Raw genomic sequence first — 25,511 nt, 5'->3', positions numbered from 1 at the left:
CAAAAATGATCGTTTTTCAAAATAAAAAACACTGCTGTTAACTACATTACAGCGCCGATCAGATTATGTAGGAGATAGGGCATTTATAATCTGGTGACAGAGCCTTTTTAAAGTACCATATAATGTACTGGGAAACTGAAAAACATTCTTTGCAGGCTGCAATTGGAAACAACTGAGATTCCTCCTTTTGTTTTTTGGGTTTTGCTTTTATGGCTTTCAAACGTCAACTTAAAGAGGCTCTGTCACCAGATTTTGCAACCCCTATCTGCTATTGCAGCAGATCGGCGCTGCAATGTAGATTACAGTAACGTTTTTATTTTTTAAAAACGAGCATTTTCGGCCAAGTTATGACCATTTTTGTATTTATGCAAATGAGGCTTGCAAAAGTCCAAGTGGGCGTGTTTAAAGTAAAAGTCCAAGTGGGCGTGTATTATGTGCGTACATCGGGGCGTTTTTACTACTTTCACTAGCTGGGCGTTCTGACGAGAAGTATCATCCACTTCTCTTCAGAACGCCCAGCTTCTGGTAGTGCAGACACAGCCGTGTTCTCGAGAGATCACGCTGTGACGTCACTCACTTCCTGCCCCAGGTCCTGCATCGTGTCGGCCACATCGGCACCAGAGGCTACAGTTGATTCTGCAGCAGCATCAGCGTTTGCAGGTAAGTAGCTACATCGACTTACCTGCAAACGCAGATGCTGCTGCAGAATCAACTCTAGCCTCTGGTGCCGATGTGTCCTCGCTCGTCCGACACGATGCAGGACCTGTGAGTGACGACACAGCGTGATCTCTCTAGAAAACGGCTGTGTCTGCACTGCCAGAAGCTGGGTGTTCTGAAGAGAAGTGGATGATACTTCTCGTCAGAACGCCCAGCTAGTAAAAGTAGTAAAAACGCCCCGATGTACGCACATAATACACGCCCACTTGGACTTTTACTTTAAACACGCCCACTTGGACTTTTGCAAGCCTCATTTGCATAAATACAAAAATGGTCATAACTTGGCCAAAAATGCTCGTTTTTTAAGAAATAAAAACGTTACTGTAATCTACATTGCAGCGCCTATCTGCTGCAATAGCAGATAGGGGTTGCAAAATCTGGTGACAGAGCCTCTTTAACTTTATTCTGCCGCTCAATACGATTACGGTGATACCAAATTTATATAGTTTTTTTTATATTTTACTACTTTTACAAAGAAAAAAACTATTTTATTAAAAAAATTGTTTTGTTTCATGTTTCACCACATTTCGAGAGCCATAACTTTTTTATTTTTTGGTCCATTGAGTGGCGAGAGGGCTTATATTTAGCGGGATTTTGTATTGGTACCATGTTTTGGTACATACAACTTTTTGATCACTTTCAATTCCATTTTTTTTTTGAGATTAGGTGACCAAAAACTGTGATTTTCCCAGTCCCTTATGTCATGCTGGCATATTCCATTCATCTCGTGGATGGGTAGAATAAATTTGCTCAAAATGATAGTTCTTCCAAAACTCCTTTACCTTCTAAAACCCCTTCTAATCTCATTACCTGAGACTCTCTTCTTCAATAAGACGTATGTTCACCAATTACATATGGGGTGGCGCCAGACCGAGAATAGCGTTTGACACGCTAATATTGTCCAAAGTCTCTTGGGAATGGGACTTCCTGATATATTCTCCTATTATCAAGCCATACAGATATCTCGTTTTATAGATTGGTTCGACACATCGTCTACTAAACTATGTGCCTGTGGAAGAGATCATGGCTGATCTTCTTCTGTCATCCCTGTTGTGGTTGGACCCATGACGCTCTAAACCTTTCCTCAAAAATAACTTGCTTACTAATGCTTGTGTCTCTACCACTCCTAAGAAAATTATCTCTTTCTTATATAATAAATTACTTGATGCACCTGATGATGTTTTTCTATCTTACATTTGAGCATGGGAGAGATTGATATATCTATATTTGGGGAGTATTTGAGGAAGGTCTATCTGATCTCTTTTGGTATACCAAGAATCTGATGTATTTGGCTACAAGATTCTACCTATAAATTGGTCTGTAGGTGGTACCCATTGTTCTGCATAAAATCTACCCTGATAGAGACCCCTTATGCTTTGCGTTGCCACAGAGCCTCCCATCATGTACTGCCATATTTGATGGGATTGTGATGGGATTCGGCCATACTGGACACAAATTCTGTCTCTCTTATTTCATATATGTTCTCATCCAGTTGAACTTTCTCCGAACATAATCTTTCTAAATGTGTTGCCTCCGTTATCCAGTTTCCCCAAGACCCTCTGGTTGCACCTTCTGTGCATGGCTAAATCTCTTATCCCATTATACTGGGCCTCTACTACAGCTCCCCCTATTAGTCATTAGCTATCAAAGGTTTCCCAACTGGCTAAAATGGAGGCATTGTTATGCTTTGAGCTACGTAACTATACAAAATTTAAGGCCATCTGGCGACATTGGTTTGAGGTTTGTAAAGATTCTGCGTACAGATACCTGTGGGCTGATCTTCTTCCAAGTCAGTAACTTGTTCATACCCTCCTCTATTCCTCCCTTTTGCTTTGTATGGGTTTTATTTTGCGATGATATGCCCTTTCTTGTAATGTGTAGCATATACAGGTCCTTCTCAATGAATTAGAATATCATCAAAAAGTAAATTTATTTCAGTAATTCAAAAAGTGAAACATATATTATATAGATTCATTACACAGAGTGATCTATTTCTATAATTTTTTCTTTTAATGTTGAATATTATGGCTAACAATTAATGAAACCCCAAAATTTAGTCTCTCAGAAAATATGAATATTGGGTAAAAGTTAAAGATTGTAGGCTCGTGTTTCGTGTTGATTAGCTAAGCCTTTAAATGGTCCAACAGTCAGTTTCAGTAGCCTACACAATCATGGGGAAGACTGCTGACTTGACAGTTGTCATTTACACCCTCCACAAGGAGGGTTAGCCACAAAAGGACATTGCTAAAGAAGCTGGCTGTTCACAGAGAGCTGTATCAAAGCATATTATTGGAAGGTTGAGAGGTAGGAAAAAGTAGTAGAAAAAGGTGCACATGCAACAGGGATAACAACAGCCTTGAAAGGATTGTCAAGAAAAGGCCATTCAAGAGTCTGGAGGAGATTCTCAAGGAGTGAACTGCGGCTGGAGTCAGTGCTTCAAGAGCCACCACACACAGATGTATCCAAGACATTGGCTACAACTGTCACATCCCTTGTGTCAAGCCACTCATGACCCAGAGACAACGTCAGAAGCGTCTTACCCTGGCTAAGGAGAAAAAGGATTGGTACTGGTCTGTTGCTTAGTGGTCCAAAGTGCTGTTTTCAGATGAAAGTAATTTTTGCATTTCATTTGGAAATCAAGGTCCCAGAGTCTGGAGGAAGAGTGGAGAGGAACTCAATCCAAGTTGCTTGCGGTCCAGTATGAAGTTTCCATAGTCAGTGATGGTTTGGGGAGCCATGTCATCTGCTGGTGTTGGTCCACTGTGTTATATCAAGTCCAGAGTCAACGCAGCCGTCTACCAGGAAATTTTACAGCACTTCATGCTTCCCTCTGCTGACAAGCTTTATGGAGATGCTGATTTCATTTTCCAGCAGGACTTGGCACCTGCCCACACTGCCAAAAGTACCAATACCTGGTTTAATAACCACAGTATCACTGGGCTTGATTGGCCAGCAAACTCGCCTGACCTAAACCCCATAGACAATCTATGGGGTATTGTCAAGAGGAAGATGAGACACCAGACCCAACAATGCAGATAAGCTGAAGGCTGATATCAAAGCAACCTGGGTTTCAGCAGTGCCACAGGCTGATCGCCTCCATGCCACGCCGCATTGATGCAGTAATTCATGTAAAAGGAGCCCCGACCAAGTATTGAAAGCATATACTGTACATCTTTTCAGTAGGCTTACATTTCGATATTAAAAATCATTTTTGAAATTGGGCTTATTTAATATTCTAATTTTCTGAGAGACTAAGTTTTGGGTTTTCATTAACTGTCAGCCATAATCATCAACATTAAAGTAAAAAAATGCTGGAAATAGATCACTGTGTGTAATGAATCTATATAATATGAGTTTCACTTTTTGAATTGAATTACTGAAATAAATAAAAATTTTGTTGATATTCTAATTAATTGAGAAGGACCTGTATAGACCTATGTTTGGTTCTCTGGACCCTGACTTGTATTTTTGCATTTTGTTATGTGTAGTCATCTTTTGCTCTAGCACTGCTTGTCTTTTGAAAGTGTGCTCGAGTGGATACTCTTGTTGTGACCGTTATATCTTGAAAATTTAAATAAAAAGATATTTGAAAAGAAAATTCTGGAGCATGACTCTATTAGGCTAGATTCACACGAATGTTCCAGTTTTGCATCCGCAAAAAAACGCGGCGTTTTTCCTGTGTTACAGTTCCGTGTGGCATCAGTTTTTGATGTCAGTGTTGGTGCACATTTTTTTATATTTATTTTTTTCTCTGCATTGCTTTAGCAACTGGTTTGTGAATCATGGACAGCACACGGATGATGTCCGTGTGCTGTCCGTGATTTTCAAACACCTATTGACTTCAACGGGTGTGTGATACGCAAAAACGCACCAGAATAGGACATGCAGTGAGTTTTACGCATGTCTGAATAGCCCCATTGAGTTGCATTGGTTCGTATGCTGTCCATTGTTTTCACGCACAGCACAAGGACGTACAGTGAAGGAAATAAGTATTTGATCCCTTGCTGATTTTGTAAGTTTGCCCACTGTCAAAGACATGAACAGTCTATAATTTTTAGGCTAGGTTAATTTTACCAGTGAGAGATAGATTATATTCAAAAAATAAAAATAAATCACATTGTCAAAATTATATATATTTATTTGCATTGTGCACAGAGAAATAAGTATTTGATCCCTTTGGCAGACAAGACTTAATACTTGGTGGCAAAACCCTTGTTGGCAAGCACAGCAGTCAGACATTTTTAGTAGTTGATGATGAGGTTTGCACACATGTTAGATGGAATTTTGGCCCAATCCTCTTTGCAGATCATCTGTAAATCATTAAGATTTCGAGGCTATCACTTGGCAACTCGGATCTTCAGCTCCCTCCATAAGTTTTCGATGGGATTAAGGTCTGGAGACTGGCTAGGCCACTCCATGACCTTAATGTGCTTCTTTTTGAGCCACTCCTTTGTTGCCTTGGCTGTATGTTTCGGGTAATTGTCGTGCTGGAAGACCCAGCCACGAGCCATTTTTAATGTCCTGGTGGAGGGAAGGAGGTTGTCACTCAGGATTTGACGGTACATGGCTCCATCCATTCTCCCATTGATGCGGTGAAGTAGTACTGTGCCCTTAGCAGAGAAACACCACCAAAACATAATGTTTCCACCTCCATGCTTGACAGTGGGGACGGTGTTCTTTGGGTCATAGGCAGCATTTCTCTTCCTCCAAAAACGGCGAGTTGAGTTAATGCCAAAGAGCTCAATTTTAGTCTCATCTGACCACAGCACCTTCTCCCAATCACTCTCAGAATCATCCAGATGTTCATTTGCAAACTTCAGACGGGCCTGTACATGTGCCTTCTTGAGCAGGGGGACCTTGCGGGCACTGCAGGATTTTAATCCATTACGGCGTAATGTGTTTCCAATGGTTTTCTTGGTGACTGTGGTCCCAGCTGCCTTGAGATCATTAACAAGTTCCCCCCGTGTAGTTTTAAGCTGAGATCTCACCTTCCTCAGGATTAAGGAAACCCCACGAGGTGAGCTTTTGCATGGAGCCCCAGATCGATGTCGATTAACAGTCATTTTGTAGTCTTCCATTTTCTTACTATTGCACCAACAGTTGTCTCCTTCTCACCCAGCTTCTTACTTATGGTTTTGTAGCCCATTCCAGCCTTGTGCAGGTCTATGATCTTGTCCCTGACATCCTTAGAAAGCTCTTTGGTCTTGCCCATGTTGTAGAGGTTAGAGTCAGACTGATTAATTGAGTCTGTGGACAGGAGTCTTTTATACAGATGACCATGTAAGACAGCTGTCTTTAATGCAGGCACCAAGTTGATTTGGAGCATGTAACTGGTCTGGAGGAGGCTGAACTCTTAATGGTTGGTAGGGGATCAAATACTTATTTCTCTGTGCACAATGCAAATAAATATATATAATTTTGACAATGTGATTTTCTTTTTTTTTTTTTTTTATATAATCTATCTCTCACTGGTAAAATTAACCTAGCCTAAAAATTCTAGACTGTTCATGACTTTGACAGTGGGCAAACTTACAAAATCAGCAAGGGATCAAATACTTATTTCCTCCACTGTATACAATGTTCGTGTAAATCAGGCCTTAGGGTAGACTTATGCGCAATTTTTTTTGCGACTGAAAATCATTTTCATTCATATGAAGAGATTTTGCAGAAATCCATAAACCTGCTGCAGAAACAACCCCACTCAAATGAAGGGAACAGATTTTCAGTTGCTAAAATTTCTGCAACATATCCGCTATATGTGAATGTAGCCTACTTCTGCCAGCAATTGTAGTAACATATATTTTGAATAAATTAACAACTGGGTGTTACTATTCCCCTTGTCAATGGGACTTTTCCCTACACACCGTATTGACAATGTGTCAATTTATTCATACATTTCCAGGAGGAATAACAGAGGAATGACACAATGTTATATTTATCTCTATTCAATTTGAAAATTTCAATAAAACAAACAAACAAACAAACACATACAGCCACAAATACAGTTGCAAGAAAAAGTAAGTGAACCCTTTTGGAATTATTTGGATTTCGGCACTGATTATTAATAAAATGTCGTCTGATTGTTAACCACGTTTATAGAAAAACACAATTTAACTAAACTATTAAGGCTTCGTTCACATCTGCGTTGGGGTCCCGTTCTGACGTTCCGTCTGAGCTTTCCGTCAGAACGGGACCCTGAACAGACACAAACGGAAACCAGTGATTTACGTTTCCACCACCATTGTTATAAATGTATCAATGGTGACGGATCCGGTGCACATGGTTTCTGTTGCGCACCGGAACCTTAGTTTTGCCAGAAGCAATAGCGTAGTCGACTAAAACACACTTTTAGGTCGTGTCCGTTTTGCACGTGTAAAAAACGCAATGTTTTTCCTGCGTTGCAGTTCCGTGTAGCGTGCGTGTCTGCGTTTCTTACGCGCGTATGTCATCCGTATGTCACGCGTTTTTTACATCAGCAAAATAAACTGAAGGAGGTGTTTTTCTTTTTCTCATCATTTCTTTAGCAACTGTTGCGTGAATCACGGACAGCACACGGATGTGCGTCCGTGTGCTGTCCGTGATTTTTACGCACCCATTGACTTCAATGGGTGCGGGATGCTCAAAAAAGGCACAGGTATAGGACATGCAGTGAGTTTCACGCAGCGGACACACGCTGCGTGAAAAACACTGAATGTCTTAATGGCCCCATTGATTTGCATTGGTCCGTGTGACGTACGTTGTTTTAACGCGCATAACACGGACGTGAAATACGCTCGTGTGAATAAGGCCTTAGGATGGAATGGTCCAAAATTTCTAATCAATGATGTGCAAATCTTATTTGTAGCTACAATAAACGTTTGGCAGAATTGATTGCTGCTAAACGATTATCTACAGGTTAATAAATTCAGGGGTTCACTTACTTTTTTCCCTGCACTGTGGATGTTGTGCTTAGTAAAAGACATGAACAGTACAACTGTTTGTGTGTTGTTAGATTGTGTTTGTCTATAAGGGTATGTTCACACGTTTAACCAAAAACATCCGAAAATATGGGAAAACAGCTCCTGATTTTCAGAAGTTTTTTAAGCCACTCGCGATTTTCACTGCGTTTTTCACGGCCGTTTTTGGAGCTGTTTTCAATAGAGTCAATGAAAAACGCCTACAAAAACGTACCAAGAAGTAACATGCACTTCTTTTGACGAGCCATCATTTTACGCGCCGTATTTTGACAGCGACGCGTAAAATAAAGGCTCGTGTGAAAATCGCGAAAATCAGCGAAAATCGCGAGTGGCTTAAAAAACGTCTGAAAATCAGGAGCTGTTTTCCCTTGAAAACAGCTCCGTATTTTCAGACGCTTTTGGTTAAGGGGGAATTCACACGAACGTGTATTCGGTCCGTGCGGGCCGCGTGGTTTTCACGCGCCACGCACAGACCAATACAAGTCTATGTGGCAGTACAGACAGTCCGTGCTTTTTGCGCAGCGTTTGTCAGCTGTGCAAAAAACGCGACATGTTCAATATCTCCGCGTATTTCGCGCATCACGCACCCATTGAACTCAATGGGTGCGTGAAAACCACGCAGGTCGCACGGAAGCACTTCCGTGCGAACCGACTGAAACAGCACACCAGCTGTCAAAAGGATGAATGTAAACAGAAAAGCACCACGTGCTTTTCTGTTTCCAAACATCCAAACGGAGTGTCTTCTTAGATGAGCGAACCCGGACAACCGAACCGAACTTCACCGGGTTCGGCCGAACTCGTTTTGGCCGAACCCGGCAAAAAAATTTCCGGTACGCGATGTCAGGAGATAGTCACTGTCCAGGGTGCTGAAAGAGTTAAACTGTTTCAGCACCATGGACAGTGACTTCCGATCCCAATATACATGAACCTGTAAAAAAAAAAACGAAGTTCTGACTTACCGATAACTCCCGGCTTCTTCCTCCAGTCTGACCTCCCGGGATGACAATTCAGTCCAAGTGACAGCTCCAGCCAATCACAGGCCAAGCACAGGCTGCAGCGGTCACATGGACTGCCGCGTCATCCAGGGAGGTGGGGCCCGATGTCAAGAGAGGCGCGTCACCAAGTACGCGTCACCAAGGCAACGGCCGGGAGGGAAGTTCTCGGTAAGTACGAACTTTTTCTTTTTTTTTAACAGGTTGCTGTATATTGTGTTCGGCATTCACTGTCGAGGGTGCTGAAAGAGTTACTGCCGACCAGTTAGCTCTTTCAGCACCTTGGACAGTGACGGGCGTCGACTAGCCTCATCTTTATGATGGCGGCTGCGCGAAAATCACGCAGCCGCGCATCATACACGGATGACACACGCAGCTGTCAAATGGTTTTTGCGCGCGCAAAACGCAGCGTTGTTTGCGCGCGCAAAAACGCAACGTTCGTCTGAATCTGCCCTAAGCGTGTGAACATACCCTAATTGTGACTTAGATTATACAATCAGACATTTTATTAGTAATCAATGAACAAATCCAGGTAGTACCCGAGTGTTCACTTACTATTTCTTGCAACTGGTTATATACAATACATTCTCCCTAGTGACAGAATATTAACTGATAAATGTAGGTAATAACCATAATTAACAAAGTGGTGGTATACAGTCTAAAAAAAAAATGTCTACTTTTCAATAATGTCATGTACTTTCTATAGATAATACTATGTAATATTCACTGTAAGGCTAGGTTCACACCTGCGTTAAATGGGTGGTCCATTTTCTAGGCTGTTTTATATACGGGTGACCTTTCCACAGTATAGGTCATCAGTATATGATCGTGGGGGTCTGACTCACGGACTCTGCACCGATCAGCTGTTCAGACTGCCTCCGAGCACCGTAAGCTATGCAGCGGTTGATGTCGGAAACAGAAGGCTCCGACCACTGTATAGCGGGCATGCGGGTTACTGCAGCTCTGATACTATTTACTTGAAAAGAAGCAGAGCTACACTACTGCAGCATGGTCGCTAAACTGTGCCAGGAGCCTACTGCTTCCGGCACCAACCAGTGCATAGTTTCAGGTGCATGGAAGCAGTCGGAACAGCCGATCAGTACAGGGTATGGGGGCCCGACCCAAACCGATCATATACTGATGGCCTATCCTGTAGATAGGGCATCAGTATAAAAAATAGCCCTGAACCTGGACATCGCCTTTGAAGGCTCCATTAAGGGCCTCCGTGCGCAGAACCGGCTAAATAAACTGGAAACAATAGCGCGCTATTGATTTTGTTAAAAACACAGAAACTCAGACGGAAACCCAATGGCATCCATTAAAGTCAATGTGTTTCGCTGCCCGCCGGTGGTGTCCGTCAAGCAACGTCTGATGGAGCAGAATAATGGAAAACCAAACACAAGTGTGAGCCCAGCCTAACGTGGGAAACAGAAATTATTGGGATATACAATAACAATAATATACAGTACACTTACATGGAATCTTGTTTATTTGATTCATAAGTTCCTGTTGGATTTTTCTAAATGTGTCAGCACTTTTATCCCCCGATCCCACAACTGCAGTGATGTTCTCTTGCGAGACAAGAGGTGATTCTGTGCTGCTTGGCATTGTATGAGCTTCAGGTGGAGGCTCAGCCGTCTTGAACAAATGTATGATGACTGCAAAAAAGAAAAGATTAAATTGTATAAGTTCATCAAAACTGAATAGGTACCATTCCGGAAGCATACATAAAAAACTAGAAAAATATAATTGTTTTGTTTCCTGGAACAAGCTGGAAAAAGACAAACATCAATTAAAACCTAGCTTCCTTAATCAATGATCAATTTGTGCCTTGTATTATCTGGCACCATGTGGGGCCTCCATGGATCACACTTGTTTTTCCAGTACATCCCACAGATGCTCGATCGGATTGAGATCTGGTAAAATTTGAGGGCCAAGTCAACACCTTGAACTCTATGTCATGTTTCTCAAGCCATTCCTTTACAATTCTTTCAGTGTTGCGGGGCATATTATTTTGATGAGAGGCCACAGTCATTTGGGAATACTGTTGCGTGAAGGAGTGTACTTAGTCTGAAAGCTCAACAATCTCTCTGCATACCGAGTGGAGCAGAGCGAAAAGCGAGACTGCGCATGCATGTCAACCAACTCTGAATGATGCGGGTCCTAGCTGTGGGACGGGCACCTATATCAAGTACAGCTACCAATTCCAGGCGGTGAATATGTGGAGAAGTGGCCACACATGCATGCGTCTCTCTCCATTATGTACAGTATGTGGCATGTCAACCTCTCCACATAATCATTGCCAGGAATTGGCAGCCAGCAGTTACCTCACTAGACGGGGCCAGAGTTGAGTGTTTCTGTTCTCAATGTAGGTGCAGGTCCCAGAGATGAGATTTGCATCTATCAGACATTGATGGAATATCCTGTGGATATCTCATAAATATGTGAGATTGGAATAACCCTTTAAGGACACCGCAATTTTTTGGGGTTTTCCATCTTCGCATTCCATGACTTTTTTTTCCATTGACATAGTTGCATGAGGGCTTGTTTTTTGTAAGACAAGTTTTTTTCTGGGGTACTCATACTGTATTGTAAAACTTTTATTATTCGTTTTTTTCAGTTTTATTATATTTTTTTATATATACAGCATTTATCGTGCGGTATAAATGACATTTTAACTGTACTCTGTGGGTCACTACCATTAGTGTATGTTCACATGTAGCATTAACACTGCAGAAAGTCCATCTACGAGACTTCAACAAATATCATTCACACATTGCAGAGAAAACCCACAGAAAGATGTGTGGAAATTTACTTGGTATATGGATTTTCAATCCGCAGCATGTCAAATTATGTAGTGAAAACGCAAAAGAATCTCCGCACAGAAAATCTGACTGGAAATGTTGCCGTTTTTATACTTTGTGTGAGCAATACCAAATATATATATTTTTTTCAAATATCTTTATTAAGACCTTCTAACAAACAGTGGTACAGAATGAAGAAGTATAAAACAATGTTAGAATTAGGACATAGTATATCTGTACCAAGTGTACAAGGTACATTTTTAACAAAAAACATATGGATTACATATTACTTCATATATCAGTATATGTAATAGAAAACAAAAACTAAACAAACAGCCTTTCCTTATCAGAAGAAAATGTGAGATAAGATTAGGTGAGGACTAGTCAATACCAGCAGACAATACCAAATTTATGTTTTTTTATATTTTACTACTTTTGCATAAGAACACTTTTAAGAAAACAAAAAAAAGTTATGAGGCCGCACTCCAAGGCCCATAACATTTTTCTTTTTTCCACAGGAAAAGCCGTATGAGGGCTTGCTTTTACACAAATGCACTGTATATGTTTTCTAAAATAACATTTATGGGGGGTGAAAAACACAGCAATCTGCCATTGTTTTCTCTATTTTGTTTTCACAGCATTAAGGCCCCATGCACACGACCGTATTTTTGTCCACCCGTAAATACTGGCGTAAATACGAGTCCTTGGTCACACGTATTCGACCCGTATTGCACCAGTATTTACGGACCCGTGCCCGTAAATATGGGTCCAGTGTCACCCGTATTCCACCCGTATTTACGGGCACGTTTTTGGCTGCAAAATTGCATTGCACTAATCGGCAGCCCTTCTCTCTATCAGTGCAGGATAGAGGGAAGGCACAGCCCTTTCCGTAAAAAAGTAAAAGAAATTCATACTTACCCGGCCGTTGTCTTGGTGACGCGTCCCTCTCTTGACATCCAGTCCGACCTCCCTGGATGATGCGGCAGTCCATGTGACCGCTGCAGCCAGTGATTTGCCTGTGATTGGCTGCAGCGATCACATGGGCTGTAACGTCATCTCAGGAGGCCGGACTGGAGGAAGAAGAAGGGAGTTCTGGGTAAGTATGAACGTCTTTTTTTTTTTTTTTTTTTACAGCTTTATCTATATTGTGATCGGTAGTCACTGTCCAGGGTGCTGAAACAGTTACTGCCGATCGCTTAACTCTTTCAGCACCCTGAACAGTGACTATTTACTGACGTTGCCTAGCTTCTATGGGCTGCCCGTGCCGTAATTACGGACTGAAATAGGACATGTTCTAACTTTTTCAACGGCACGGGCACCTTCCTGTAAGCAATCGGGGAGGTACCCGTGGCCAATGGAAGTCTATGGGCCCGTAATTACGGCACGTAATTACGGCTTGTAATTACGGGCGTTTTTACGTTCGTGTGCATGAGGCCTAACTGGAGATACAACCCAAACAGGTAAGGTTGTCAGACAAGACTATGGATCTATCTACCACTAGTAGAGTTTAAGCCAGAGAGAATGTCTGAGTCGCAGTCAAGCTGATTAAAATTGTGGAGAGCTTCTCTGACAAGAAGGGGTTATCATCACCGCAGTCATTTGAGGTAGACATAGACCCTTCAGCTGTGGAAAAATTTCCTCTGACATCACAAAAGTCAATACCAAGGCAGACCAGGTTTCCCTAGAAGGGTATTAGGCAGCTCCATAGCCTTTAACAAAGTCAAAGACAATAAGGATAACCGAGTAGTGTAGGGCTCTGCATTAAGGTTGCAGTTCCCCGTGGAGGTGGTGATTCAGGTTCCATTTCTGATACCAGAAAGCCCAAACTCTGACACCAGATCTCCTCCTGTAGGGGGCTACTCTAACTGTCTTCTGAAGCTGGAAAATGTAACCATTCCGATGGTTAAAGTCTGGCTATTCAGTAGATTTTCATTCGCTTCTTATGGAAGCATTTCCCGTACTGCTCCTTTACATCACGGCATCCTGGATGTTTTCTTTCTACAATTCGTAGAAAGGAAGATCCTAAAGGGGGTCCCTACTCCAGGGAGTGGAACTGGAGTGAACTCTCCTTTAATTCTAGCTCCTAAGTCTTTGGGCAAATGAAGGAAAGTTATCGACCTCTGATTCTTCAGAAAGAATAAATTCAAATAGGAGACCATCAGATTCATGAAAAGGATTTCATGGCCTCCCTGGTCTTGAAGGATGCATACCTTGACATTGCTATTTTTCTGCCTCTCAGAATATATCTAAGAACAGCTGTGCAGATAAGAGGCAGCGTCAAGCGATCTGCGATTCACAGTTCTTCTGTTCAGGATCTCTTTGGCTCCTCACACCTTTTCTAAGATGATGTCCGCTATAACAGCCTGTAAGAACACCGGGGATATCTGTGGTTCCATACCTGGACGATTCATCTGATACTCCATCTTCAAACTACTGTCCAGTAATTCCAATGCTGTTGGATAGTAAATTGGGAAAGTCAGACATTGTTCCATTAAGAAAAAAGACGTTCTTACGCTTTGTCATAAATTCCCAGGAGATATTCCCTCCCTTCCACCTGTTTGTCAGGAAAGAATCTTGACAGCAAAGGGTCATATGCTCTTGTCAGCCGCTGCAGAAGCAGTTCTTTGGGTGGCCTTAGGGCACTTGCGACTCCTCCAGAGTGAGATCCAGAACCTAAGGTAATACAACCCGGAGTGGTGAACAATTAATAGGTGCACCCTGTCATTTCAAACTCATGAATTCGTCAGATTTGGAAACATCTTAGGAACTCAAAGCCATATTATATACTCTACAACTCCAGGGGAAAGTAGTCCGTGTAAAGTCGGACATTATAACATCAGGCAGGGTGGAACCCGATCAGAACCCCTTCTCAGGGAGGTGGAAAAGGTCTTGATATGGACAGAGTTGAACCTACCCATCGTCTGCTGTACATATTCAAGACTTCCTCAGCATTATTGCCGACCGACTGAGTCGTAGTCTAACAGTCCCAGGAGCAATGTCTCTGAATCTAGAGATCTTCAAGAAGATCACCAGAATGTGGGAAGTGCCAGAGATTGATCTCATGGCAAACAGGTTCAACGCCAAGGTGGAAACATTTCTCTCACTTTATCAGGGAGACAATCACTTGGCAGTGGATGCCTTGTCCATCTCTAGAAGGTTCAGGCTGGCCTACGTTTTCCTTTCGGTTTCCTTGATACCCAGTGCATTGATAAAAATCAGGCAAGACCACGGTAAAAGCCATCATACCATTTTGGCCACAGATGTCATGGTATTCCTAACTCATTCAGATGAGTCAAGGATGTTACTGGAGACTTTCCCCAGTGCAGAACTTGGTGTCTCATAGCACTCAACTTTGCCAGGACTTGAAAAGTTTCAACCTGACAGCCTGAAGGTTGACCAGCCCTTTTTTATAATCTAAAGGGCTCTTTAATTAATTTATGAAGACCTGCTCACAGTCCAGGTCAGGATCAACCAAGAAGGCTTACACAAGGGTCGAATGGATTTTCTTCAGCTTCGTATTACACTCAAGGAGTGGATAGTTCCAACCTGTGGATTAACAACATCCTACACTTCCAGCAGGAAGGATTCGAAAAAGGGTCTATCGACCTGAAAGGTCCAAAATTAGTACAGGTCTGTTTTTTTGGGAAAGATGCTTGTCACAAAAGCCCTTGGTGAAAAGGTTCCTGAAACGGTCTGCTAGAATGAGACCTACTGTCCTCATCCTATGGCAAAATGAGACTTTGCTTTAGTCCTAAGAGGTTTATGCTCACCTACCTCTGAACCTTGGGAAGATGTCCCACATAATTACCTATCCTAAAAGGTTTTTTCCTCCTTGTCATAATCAAGGGCGTACACAAGCGGTGGAAAGCCCCCGTGTAGTTACCATGGCACGCTATGTTGTGTCTCTCCAACGGTGCACCAGTAACTCTGAGCCACTGTTTCAGTCCCCTACATGCAATGTACTGGGCTCCTATACAGCTGAACGGTTTGCACACATGTTGTGTCTGCCCCTATCTATAACATCTGTCAAGGGAATAGGGGAGCTTCAAGACTTCTCATCAGTGGATCCATACATAAGATTCCTCCATGACATGGTCTTGCTAAGGCTACTGCCAAACTTCAGTCCTAAGCGCCCTCATTTGTAACCGGAAACCAGGTGAACTCCCTTCCAATGTTCTGGCACGTGTCTTCTTCTCATGAGGAACATAAGCCTTATTCCTAGATCTGTGCTGTTGTCTTCAGATTTGGCTAGAGTAAGAGATTTGGAAGGTTAAGAATTTATTGTTTCCTGTAAGAAACAAAGATTTAAAATCCACCAAAACCTACTGTAACGTCCGTGGTCGCTGACCACGAACTCCTTCCATCCAGTCGACACCCTTCTGCCCAGAGATGTCTGCACATACGACCGTCCTGTTCCACAGTGACCACCAGGGTGTGCTCGTGAGCCCAATTCAGACTTAAGAAGCCAAAGCTCACGCAGGTGAGAGATTGAGCTGACTGCTCCCACAGCACCCCGGGCTATAAGAAGGGCCCATCCCCTTCCTCCCATGCCTGAGCGTTGTTTGTCGTATCCTAATTTGTCTATGCAAATGGTCTCTTAGTGTTTTTCAGTTCCCAGTGTTCCCTGTTCCTGTATGCTCTATCCTATGCTATCCTGGTCGAGTACCATGCTGAGCTGTAGTCGTGCTGTACTGTATTCCACGCCTGTCCTGCTACTCCACACCTGACTACCTGCTGCCTAGTCCCAGCCGAGCCTGCCTTGCTACTGTCCGAGCTGCCACAGGTACACTACACGAATTATAGTCTGTGATTAGCGCCCTGTTGGCCAGCTGCCATACCGTCAAGGTGGTACGGCCCCGTGGGTCCACGAACCCAATGTGACAGTACGCTCAGGCCATGGACCCCGCTGGCCGATCCAAGACCAAGATTACGTCACAAGTGATGCGGATGGATAAACTAGACCTCCAGTCTCGACAGGACTAACTCCTCCAGGCCTTGAACATTCTCACACGTCGGCAGAAGGCGTTAGCTGCCGTTCCTCCTATTACACCTCTTGGCAGTGTTGATCCCCGTTTTTCTTTGCCACTTCCTGACCGCTATGATGGAGACGCAGGAACCTGTCGTGGATTTTTTAACCAGTGCCAGATCCACTTCAGTCTGTATGCAAGGGCATTTTCGTCTGATGGCGCAAGAGTCGCTTTCTTCATCTCTCTCCTCACTTGCAAGGCCCTTGCATGGGCGAATCCTATCTTTGAGAGACAAGGACCAGGGACCCGTGACTTCCAGGGATTCCTCCGGACATTTCGCACGGTATTTGAGGAGCCTGGACGAGTCTCCTCTGCAGCGGGCTCCTTGCTGAACCTACGCCAACGAGACACTTCCGTGGGCGAGTACGCCATCCACTTCCGCACCCTGGCGGGAGAACTGTTGTAGAACAATGAGGCCCTGGTGGCCCACGCTGCCCAAAGACATTATGGACTTTGTTTCTTCCTGCTCAGTGTGTGCAGCTAACAAGGTCGCTCACTGCAGACCTGCTGGTCTGCTCCAGCCATTGCCTGTTCCCGATGCTCCCTGGCAATGGCTCCCATGTCTGATCGGGGGGTTCAGTTCACCTCGAAGTTCTGGAGAGCCCTCTGCGGACTCCTCGGTGTGAAGTTGGACTTTTCCTCAGCCTACCATCCTCAGTCCAATGGTCAGGTCGAGAGGATCAATCAGATCTTGGAGAACTACCTACGCCACTTAATCTCCAAGCAACATGATGACTGGGTGCAGCTGCTTCCGTGGGCTGAGTTCTCATATAATAATCACACCAGCGAGTCCACAAGGAATACACCGTTCTTCATTGTCTACGGCCAACACCCACGAATTTCTCTCCCCGTGCCCGATACGTCCGAGGTACCAGCGACTGACGCTGCTTTTAGAGACTTCCTGCAGATTTGGCAGCAGACTCGATCCTCCATCCTACTGGCAGTCAACCGCATGAAAAGGAAGGTTGACTCAAGGAAAAGAGAACCTCCTCAATTTCTCCCTGGCACGAAGGTCTGGCTGTCCTCTAGGAATATCCGACTAAGGGTGCCATCATACAAATTTGCTCCCAGGTTCCTCGGATCCTTCGAGATCCTACAGCAAATCAACCCTGTCACCTACAAGCTTCGGCTGCCTCCTACCGTGAAGATCCCCAACTCCTTCCATGTTGGTGGTTCTGAACCGCTATACCAAGACTCCTAGCCCTGCGGTTGCCTCCAGCTGTCCTTCAGACACCTTTGAGGTTAAGGAGATCCTGGACACTAAAAAAGTAAGAGGAAGAACCTTTTATTTAGTAGATTGGAAGGGGTTTGGTCCAGAAGCCAGAAGAGAATCTCAATGCTCCTACCCTCATTAAGATGTTTCTTTCTCTCTTGTACAGGTCCCAAGAGGAGGGGGCGTAAGAGGGGGGATACTGTAACGTCCGTGGTCGCTGACCACGAACTCCTTCCATCCAGTCGACGCCATTCTCTCAAGAGATGTCTGCACAAACGGCCGTCCTGTTCCACAGTGACCACCAGGGTGCGCTCGCAAGCTCAGTACATACTTAAGAAGCCAAAGCGCACACAGGTGAGAGATTGAGCTGATTGCTCCCAGAACACCCTGGGCTATAAGAAGGGCCCAGCCCCTTCCTCCCATGCCTGAGCATCGTTGTTGTACCCAAAGTTTGTCTATGCAAATGATCTCCTAGTGTTTTCCAGTTCCCAGTGTTTCCAGTACCTGTATCCTATATCCCGTGCTATTCTGGTCAAGTACCATGCTGAGCTGTAGTAGTGCTGTGCTGTATTCCACGCCTGTCCTGCTACTCCACGCCTGACGTCTAACTGCTGCCTAGTCCCAGCCGAGCCTGCCTTGCTACTGTCCGAGCTGCCACAGGTACACTATACGAACTATAGACTGTGACCTGCGCCCTGTTGGCCAGCTGCCATACTGTCAAGGCGGTAGGGCCCAGTGGGTCCACAAACCCAACGTGACACCTACCCTGGGTAGATGAAGTATAGAGGCAAGTAAAAAATGCTCAGAAACTAGCGCCGCAGGTTTTTTCCGCATTCCATTGATTTCAATGGGAGGTCAGAGGCGGAAACTGCTGGAAGAAAGAACATGGTGCTTTTTTTTTTCCTGTGAGCGGTCAAAAGCCATTCGGGGGAAACACCTCTGCCTCCCATTGAAATCAATGGGAAATAATCTGGGCCATTTTTCGTGTCAAAATCAATGCCAGAAAACAAAGTGTAAACTGACCACAAGAAGGAAAGGTGAACTGTAGCACGATTCCTATATAAAGGAGACGATTGGTAACAGTTTAGTCCGAACTGTTACCAATCCTCTCCTTCAGCCAATGAAAAGGTTTGTGCTTGCCATGAGGGAAGAAGCTGCTCTGCTATTGAAAGCAGCCCAGACGGCAGACAGTGAGCGGCTGTACATGGAAGAAGGGTGAGGCTAGTCAGCAGCCTTTTTTTTTCCGGTTTAAGCTTGTTTTATTGCTACAGTTTTCATAATCACACAACATGAGGAAGGGAGTTTGCGCAAATGCCAACATATTTCCTGGTTTTAAATCGGGTCCTGTTTCTATGGTGGTCCGATTTTTTAGCATCAGGCCTAATTTTTCTTTTTACTAGATGAATAATTCTCCCCCGCAACAAAATTTTAATTCTGCATCTATAAGGAAGGGTTTGAAAGAAATGACCTTGGATAATTTTAAAATGTCATCCGTTGCTTTTAGAATAAGAGCTGCTACAGAGGCAGCTTGCATGAGCATCAGTAAGAAAATAATGAAATTATTTATTCCAGTACAGATATTGTTTGAGCTATAAGCAGGTGTAGATTTGTGCCAACATTTTTGCAATTTATTCCTATTCTAAAAACGAAATCTGGCTTGAACTACGTCTGCTTTGGAGGCCATGTCCGCTTTTCTCGTCACTTGCGAAACTTGTTGAGCAGCGAGTAAAGTTGCAAATTTTACCAGTAGAATTTCAGAAGATGCCACTAGCAACATTTAAGAGTTGTGGTTTAAACCCAAATCAGGTGTAAACGACATAATACATATGGGTCATAGTTTCTGGGTTTGGTTTAAAGGGGTATTCCCAGAAACAAAAAATATAACCTATCCACAAAATAGGTGATAATTTTCTGATCACTCGTGCCCCCCCTCACTGGGAACCCCACCGATCGCAAGAATGGGGGTCCATCTCACTGCACCGAATTGAGGAGGAGCTTGAATGGAGTGCCGGTGAAGCATGCACCCACTGCTCCATTCAATGGCTATGACAATGACAGAAACAGCGAGTGATGTACTCGGCTGTTTCCATCATTCCCATAAACATTTTAGCATGCACGTTTGACCGCCACCCCATTCAATGTCCTCCTTACTGCCGAGCAGTGAGAAGAGCAAGGGGGCCAAACCCTAATTCTCAAGACCGGTCGGGGTCCCAGCGGTGGGGCGAAGGGGGTGCCAGCGATCAGAAAATTAACATCTACCTGGGGATAGGTGATAATTTTTTATACTGGTTCAACCTTTGCTGGTTGGAAGAAAATAAGGCCTGAATTTAAAACATTCTTTAGCATCTCAAACGAGGAGTTATTTTGTGTAAATCAGGGATTCGTCTCTAATTAGGTCTCTCTATCCTGATGCTGTCCTAATTTTTTCAGAGATAGTTCCAAGATTAGCTTAATCAGTTACAGAGAGTAGATTTTTATCGAGAATCAGGAAATGTGTGAAAAGCAATTTAACCCCTTCACGACTGCAATACGGCTGTATACGTTCCAACTGCTGATGCCCGTGCAATTGTCACGTATATAAACGTTGGCAGCCTAGAACCGGGTTTAATGAGTGTGGAGCTGCTTCAGTGTAAACAGCGCTGCACTCTCATGTCTGCCAGAGCTTTGCGAGTACCAGAATAAATCCCCCACTGTAGATAGTGCCACACACAACCACCTTTAGATAACGCAAAACCCCTTGTAGATACCGCCTCAAAATCCCCCTATAGTTCCCGGCCAGCGCTCGGGCTAGGGATTCCCCTCTTAGAGGGAGGCCCACCGACATCTCTACATCCCCGCTGCAGATAGTGCCACCCCCGTGTAGATAGCCACTCCCCCGCTCTAGATATCATTACATACTTCCCTGTAGATAATGGCACCTAAACTCCCTCTAGGAGCAGAATCTCCGGTGTCAGATCGCACTGGCCGGGGATTCCGCTTCTAGAGAGAGCCCCTGATGTCACTATCCATATATGGACAGTGACATCAGGGGCTAGTCCTGGAGCGGAATCCCTCCTCTGGCAGGGGATTCAGCTTTTAGGAGTTATCCCCTGACGTCACTGTCCATACAGTAAAGGAAATAAGTATTTGATCCCTTGCTGATTTTGTAAGTTTGCCCACTGTCAAAGACATGAGCAGTCTAGAATTTTTAGGCTAGGTTAATTTTACCAGTGAGAGATAGATTATATAAATAAAAAATAAAAAAATCACATTGTCAAAATTATATATATTTATTTGCATTGTGCACAGAGAAATAAGTATTTGATCCCTTTGGCAAACAAGACTTAATACTTGGTGGCAAAACCCTTGTTGGCAAGCACAGAAGTCAGAAATATTTAGTAGTTGATGATAAGGTTTGCACACATGTTAGATGGAATTTTGGCCCATTCCTCTTTGCAGATCATCTGTAAATCATTAAGATTTCGAGGCTGTCGCTTGGCAACTCGGATCTTCAGCTCCCTCCATAAGTTTTCGACGGGATTAAGGTCTGGAGACTGGCTAGGCCACTCCATGACCTTAATGTGCTTCTTTTTGAGCCACTCCTTTGTTGCCTTGGCTGTAATGGCGGGGGTTTGGGAGACGGACAAGTGAGCCCGAATCTACCCGCCACTCTGTCCCTGCCTACTTGCAACGACCCGCCCTAGGCGACGGGGTACAACTGGGCGGCGGTCCCTGCGCTCAGTAAGTGCACGACAAACACGACAAACATACAAAGGAACACAAGCAAGGAAAAGGGGCCGTTGCCCACGGCAACACAGTGAGCAACCAGAGTGGTGAACGAGCCGAGTCAAGCCAGGAGTGTGCGAGGTACAAAACTAAAAGCAGAAGAGTAGTCGGTAAGCCAGGGTCTGTATGGAGCAGGATCAAAAATAGCAGGAGCTGTAGCTGGGCCAGGAAACCTCAAGGAAAGAATCACAAGCACCGAGGGACAGGAAGTGCAGGCTTAAATAGACCGAGGGCGGGAGCTAGCTGAGTCTGGCCAGGTTACGATAGGCTCTCCCACTCCTAAGCCTGCCAGCCTGAATGGTGGAAGCAGGAGTCAGTCTCAGGGATGTATTCTCAGGTGCTGACTGATTAGTTCTGGGAGTTAACCCCGAAGCTGTGCCTGGCAGATCCTTTACAGTACCCCCCCTTTTATGAGGGGCCACTGGACCCTTTCTAAGTGGACCTGGCTTACTGGGGAAACGCAGGTGGAACCTCCTGACCAATACCCCAGCGTGAACGTCCCGGGCGGGTACCCAAGTCCTCTCCTCGGGCCCGTATCCTCTCCAATGGACCAGGTACTGGAGGGAGCCTTGGACCATCTTGCTGTCCACAATCCTGGCCACCTCGAATTCCACCCCCTCAGGGGTGAGGATGGGAACAGGAGGTCTCCGCGAGGGAGCCAAGGACGGGGAGCATCGTTTGAGGAGGGAGGCATGAAACACGTCGTGTATCCGAAAAGACGGGGGTAACTCCAGCCGGAAGGAGACAGGATTGAGGACCTCAATGACCTTATACGGCCCAATAAAAAGGGGAGCAAACTTCTTGGACGGAACCTTGAGACGCAAGTTCCTAGACGACAACCACACCAGATCCCCGACCATAAACAGGGGGTTAGCAGAACGTTTTTTATCAGCCTGAGTTTTTTGTACGCTCTGGGACACCTCTAGGTTTTTCTGAACCTGGGCCCAGACTGTGAACAGTTCCAGATGAACGACCTCTACCTCGGGATTGTTGGAACTACCAGGTGAAACGGAGGAGAACCGTGGATTAAACCCAAAATTACAAAAAAAAGGAGAGACCCCTGGCGAGTTAATGACCCGGTTATTAAGGGAAAATTCGGCGAGGGGAATGAAAGAGACCCAATCAAATTGACAGTCAGAGACAAAACACCTTAAATATTGTTCTAGAGATTGATTAGTCCTCTCCGTTTGGCCATTGGTTTGAGGATGGAAGGCAGAGGAGAAGGACAGATCAATCCCCAACTTCATACAGAAGGCTCTCCAAAACAATGAAACAAATTGTACCCCTCTGTCCGAAACAATATTGACAGGGACCCCATGGAGACGCAGGATGTGTTTGACAAACAAGGTAGCCAACGTTTTGGCGTTGGGTAGTTTCTTGAGGGGCACAAAGTGGCACAACTTACTGAAGCGGTCCACCACCACCCACACCACCGACTTGCCTTGGGATGGAGGCAAATCGGTGATAAAATCCATGGAGATATGTGTCCAAGGTCTCTGGGGAATGGGCAACGAACGCAGTAAGCCCGCTGGTCGGGACCTGGGAGTCTTGGACCTAGCACAAACCCCACAAGCGGCGACATAGGCCTTAACGTCTTTAGGCAACCCAGGCCACCAATAATTTCTGGTAATGAGGTGTTTGGTACCCAGGATGCCTGGATGGCCAGATAGTGCGGAGTCATGATTTTCCCTAAGTACCCTTAGCCGGAATTGCAGGGGAACAAACAGCTTGTTCTCAGGAAGGTTCCCGGGAGCTGCACCTTGATCAGCAGCAATATCAGAGACTAAATCAGAATCGATCGAGGAAATGATTATACCTGGAGGCAAAATACAAGCAGGATCTTCCTCCGAAGGAGGGCTGGCCATGAAGCTACGCGACAGTGCATCAGCCTTAATATTTTTAGACCCAGCCCTATAGGTAACCAAAAAATTGAATCTGGTAAAAAATAACGCCCATCGAGCTTGTCTCGGGTTTAGCCTCCGGGCAGATTCTAGGAAAACCAGATTCTTGTGGTCGGTAAGGACCGTTACCTGGTGCCTAGCCCCCTCCAGGAAGTGGCCTCACTCTTCAAATGCCCATTTAATGGCTTAGAGTTTGCGGTTGCCAATATCATAGTTACTTTCAGTTGGCGAAAACTTCCTGGAGAAGTAGGCACAGGGGCGGAGATGGGTGAGGGACCTGGTACCCTGGGACAAGACAGCCCCCACTCCCACCTCAGATGCGTCAACTTCCACGATAAATGGCTCCATTTGGTTGAGCTGAACCAGCACCGGGGCCGAGACAAAGCACTTCTTAAGGACCTCAAAAGCCTGGACAGCCTCAGGAGGCCAGTGGAGGAGATCAGCACCTTTGCGAGTGAGGTCCGTAAGGGGCTTAGCGATGACCGAGAAGTTAGCAATAAATCTCCTGTAATAATTAGCAAACCCCAAGAAGCACTGTAACGCCTTCAGGGAGGCAGGTTGGACCCATTCCGCCACAGCCTGAACCTTGGCGGGGTCCACGCGGAATTCATGAGGAGTGAGGATTTGACCCAAAAATGGAATCTCCTGTACCCCAAACACACATTTTTCGGTTTTGGCAAACCGTTTCTTTTCCCGAAGGACCTGGAGCACCTTCCTGATATGCTCAATGTGGGAGGACCAGTCCTTGGAAAACACCAGTATGTCATCAAGGTACACTACCAGAAAAATCCCCAGGTAATTTCTCAAAATCTCATTTATGAAATTCTGGAAGACCGCAGGGGCATTACACAACCCAAAGGGCATGACGAGGTATTCTAAATGGCCTTCGGGCGTGTTAAACGCAGTCTTCCACTCATCCCCCTCTTTGATGCGAATAAGGTTATACGCCCCCCGTAGATCCAATTTAGAAAACCATTGGGCCCCCTGAACCTGATTAAAGAGATCAGGAATCAAAGGAAGGGGATACTGGTTCCTTACCGTGACCTTATTCAGGCTACGGTAGTCAATGCATGGCCTAAGACCAACATCCTTCTTCCCCACGAAGAAGAAGCCAGCACCTACCGGAGAAGAAGAGGGACGAATGTAACCCTTGGCCAGGGATTCCTGGATATACACTCTCATGGCTTCACGTTCGGGACAAGAAAGATTAAATATCCTACCCTTAGGAAGCTTAGCTCCTGGTACCAATTCGATAGCGCAATCGTATTCTCTATGAGGAGGTAACACTTCGGAGGCCTCCCTAGAGAAAACATCAGCGAAGTCCTGAACAAACTCGGGTAGCGTATTCGCCTCCTTAGGGGGAGAAATAGAATTAACAGAAAAACATGACGTACAACATTCATTACCCCATTTGGTTAGCTCCCCAGTATTCCAGTCAAACGTGGGATTATGCAACTGCAACCAGGGAAGACCTAGAACCAAATCGTACGATAATCCCTGCATCAACAGTACAGAGCATTGCTCCAAATGCATGGAGCCAACAAGGAGTTCAAAAACAGGGGTATGCTGTGTAAAATAACCATTAGCAAGAGGAGTGGAGTCGATACCCACTACCGGGACAGGTTTAGTCAAATCAATCAGAGGCATAGCAAGGGACATAGCAAATTCCACAGACATGATATTAGTAGAGGACCCTGAATCCACGAAGGCACTGCCGGTAGCAGACCTACCACCAAAAGAGACCTGAAAGGGAAGCAAGATCTTAGTACGTTTCATATTTACGGGAAATACCTGTGCGCCCAAGTGACCTCCCCGATGATCACTTAGACGCGGAAGTTCTCTGGCTGCAATCTTACGCTTAGGACAGTTGTTCACTTGATGCTTGTCGTCCCCACAGTAGAAGCAGAGACCATTCTTCCTGCGGAATTCTCTACGTTGTTGGGGGGACACGGAGGCCCCGAGTTGCATAGGTATCTCTGAATCTTTCGGGGAGGAACGAAGCAACGGAGCTTCGGGAGGCATCATGGGGGAGTCGGAGGAGAAAACACATAAACGTTCACGTTGTCGTTCCCTGAGACGTCGGTCAAGTCGTACCGCTAAAGCCATAACCTGGTCTAGGGAGTCAGAAGAGGGATA

The 25,511-nt window shown here is 44.9% G+C and overlaps 1 protein-coding gene across 1 annotated transcript in view; it reads right to left on the bottom strand.

Annotated features, from left to right (window-relative positions):
- The window catches only part of SYT2 (synaptotagmin 2), a 476,939-nt gene that overhangs the window by 326,952 nt on the left and 124,476 nt on the right, over positions 1-25,511 (bottom strand). The window contains exon 3 of the mRNA XM_075853527.1: positions 10,141-10,323. Coding sequence (XP_075709642.1) covers positions 10,141-10,323 — 183 coding nt within the window. The remainder of the gene's footprint in view (positions 1-10,140; positions 10,324-25,511) is intronic.

The sequence above is a fragment of the Rhinoderma darwinii genome, chromosome 2, assembly GCF_050947455.1.
Source record: "Rhinoderma darwinii isolate aRhiDar2 chromosome 2, aRhiDar2.hap1, whole genome shotgun sequence".
NCBI lineage: Eukaryota > Metazoa > Chordata > Amphibia > Anura > Rhinodermatidae > Rhinoderma > Rhinoderma darwinii.
This window is presented reverse-complemented; position numbering and strand designations above follow the sequence as displayed.